This window comes from Schistosoma mansoni, chromosome 1 (genome assembly GCF_000237925.1).
Source record: "Schistosoma mansoni strain Puerto Rico chromosome 1, complete genome".
Classification (NCBI taxonomy): Eukaryota; Metazoa; Platyhelminthes; class Trematoda; order Strigeidida; family Schistosomatidae; genus Schistosoma; species Schistosoma mansoni.
This window is the reverse complement of record NC_031495.1, coordinates 35,019,885-35,022,280: the sequence shown is the minus strand read 5'-3', so window position 1 is coordinate 35,022,280 and position 2,396 is coordinate 35,019,885. Positions and strand designations below refer to the sequence as shown.

The following is a 2,396-nucleotide window of genomic DNA, read 5'->3' as shown; positions in this document are numbered from 1 at the left end:
TTTTCAAATGTTAAGTAATATAATTTTATTGAATAGATGAAACATACATTTTAAGGGTAACATCAAGTGTATATTAGACACTTTATATATGTATTCATTTAAACAACTGAAAATCAATCATTGTAAACTAGTAAACTATACTATATGAACAATTGTGATGTATATATGATGTTTATTTGCTTATATGAATTGTCTAACCATTATTTAGTTATTTCAGTATAAACAATGTTTACCCAGCTCGAAACCAAACGTACAATTTTATGTAAATTTTAAATTGTTAACATAATGATATGAAGAGTGAAAACAAGGTGAATGAGATAGATACACTGAAACAGTGAATCATATATAGAAATACAAATCACAAGTATACACCATTGTGAACTATGAACGAATAAAGATAAACGTTATATTTCAACATTGGTTTAATATGTATCAGTTGTGTCATGATCTAGGTTTAATCACCAAATAATCCGAAAATATTTCATGCCATAAAGTAATAAGCAATTTTTTAAGGACAGTAGCACACTGAGATGTAAAAAACTGAGGATATTTATGTTTTAGATTAGAGTATTTATTTTCTTAGCCTTAAAATTAATAAACTACTGGTTAGAAAATAATAAGTACTTATTTAGTCAATCCGTGCAAAACTGACCAAAAACTCAAGTAACTTATTCGATAACACAAGTGAAAGATAGATTTCTAAATAAGATGTGCTAAATGAATGATGAATGGTATAGCTGATCACAAAACTCACTACTAAACTATGCAGTAGTCAGTATTTAATTTCATCTCGTTTTTGTCCGGTAACCTATGGTATGGATTTAGTAAGAATCTTCCATATGGAGACAATAAACCTACGTTTGGATAAAAGACTACAATCTGTGATACTATTAGACATTATTGTACCTTTAGTTTATGATTAAAAAGAAGTTAAACTGGACATGTGAACTTTGTTTTAAATCCTGTAGTTGCTGAGGTAGCAAAAGAGAATAAATTCTCTGAAGAAGTGGCTTACACTCAGTCACGAAACGTCAGAAAATCTAACTTTTCTACGCATTGGGATATTACAAATATATTAATTTATTTATAACAATCTACCCAATGCTCAATTTATTCCAAATTATAAAACCAAAACTTGGTAATGATATCTACAAATTCATTATAGAATACTATTATTATTTATTCCCCTGAAAGAGTTTATATTCTTTTATTTCACTGTAAAGATAATTATTTCTGAAAACTAGTTAAAAACGATGGAGAATAAAATTGGAGTTCTTGATTCACATAAATACCATGACTGAAATGTTAGTGTTATTTTATTTAATTTGTAATGGTTGGGATTATCTTTCCTTTTAAATGTTTTGAATGAAAATTGTTTAGTCTTAGTCGGTATATATGCGTCCTGTACAGATAGCTGACGAGTCCTGAATAGCACGAAACATGCGTTCTGGATTCCACTGTCAACCGCACTCCACCTTTTCTGTATAATGTTGATAATCACTTAGAATAACCAGTAGTAAACTTGATTTTGATATGTTATCAGGAGATGTTCATTTATAATCAAATGATTTATTGTTTTTAATTAAGTGATTTTTGACACTTTACGGATAAGGTATTTCGTTGCTCACAGAGGTTAAATTATTACCTTTTCACTCATTCACTCACTCACATACATACACAAGTACTTTCTTAATAGAATAATCTAGTGATTGGTCACTTTTAGGTAATTATATATATATAGTTAGATATTTGAAGAAATCAATTAAATAAATCGATTGAATTAATTTTATGATAGAATACTTTAAATGAAGGATAATATTAGATGAAGGGAACAAGTCACATAGATACATTGTAATGATCTGATAAATTTCCTTTACTGATTCAACAAAAATTTTGGATTTCCATAACTCAAAAAAATTTATTCTTCTTAAAGTGATGAGTTTCAAAGGATCAAAAAACGATATTAAAAATGGTGGTGGATTAATAGCGAATTTAATTAATTTCGATGTAAAAAATAAGTGAGTTTATTTTAATCTCATGTTTTCCATTAGATTTAATAATCAGTAAGAATCAATAATAGAGATGTTGGATCAGTTGATGATACTATTGTAGTGAATGAGAACAAGGGTGGGGTCAATCGAGTGTATTTTAGAACAACATTACAGAATATCTCATTAAAATATGAGAACCATATAGTGAATAGTTAATTTGCAAAATAGCAATCAATTGTCTTAATTTGACTGTTCCTTCTGCAAATATTAGTCCATAGTCTCTGATCATAATTCTTTATGCATTTTCGTATCAATTGTGTGCCGTTTCCGTTCTCTCCTTCTACTGAAATACATTCAATGCCAGACCATCACCATATACTGCTTATGTGGAAATCAGTAACCCAT

At 28.3% G+C, this 2,396-nt stretch overlaps 1 protein-coding gene across 1 annotated transcript in view; it reads left to right on the top strand.

The window, feature by feature from the left end:
• Positions 1-1,935: 1,935 nt before the first annotated feature.
• The window catches only part of Smp_141670 (hypothetical protein), a gene marked incomplete at both ends in the record, with an annotated part of 39,186 nt that continues 38,725 nt past the window's right edge, over positions 1,936-2,396 (top strand). Inside the window, one exon of the mRNA XM_018794195.1 lies at positions 1,936-2,018. Within this exon, the coding sequence (XP_018648632.1) occupies positions 1,936-2,018 (83 nt within the window). The remainder of the gene's footprint in view (positions 2,019-2,396) is intronic.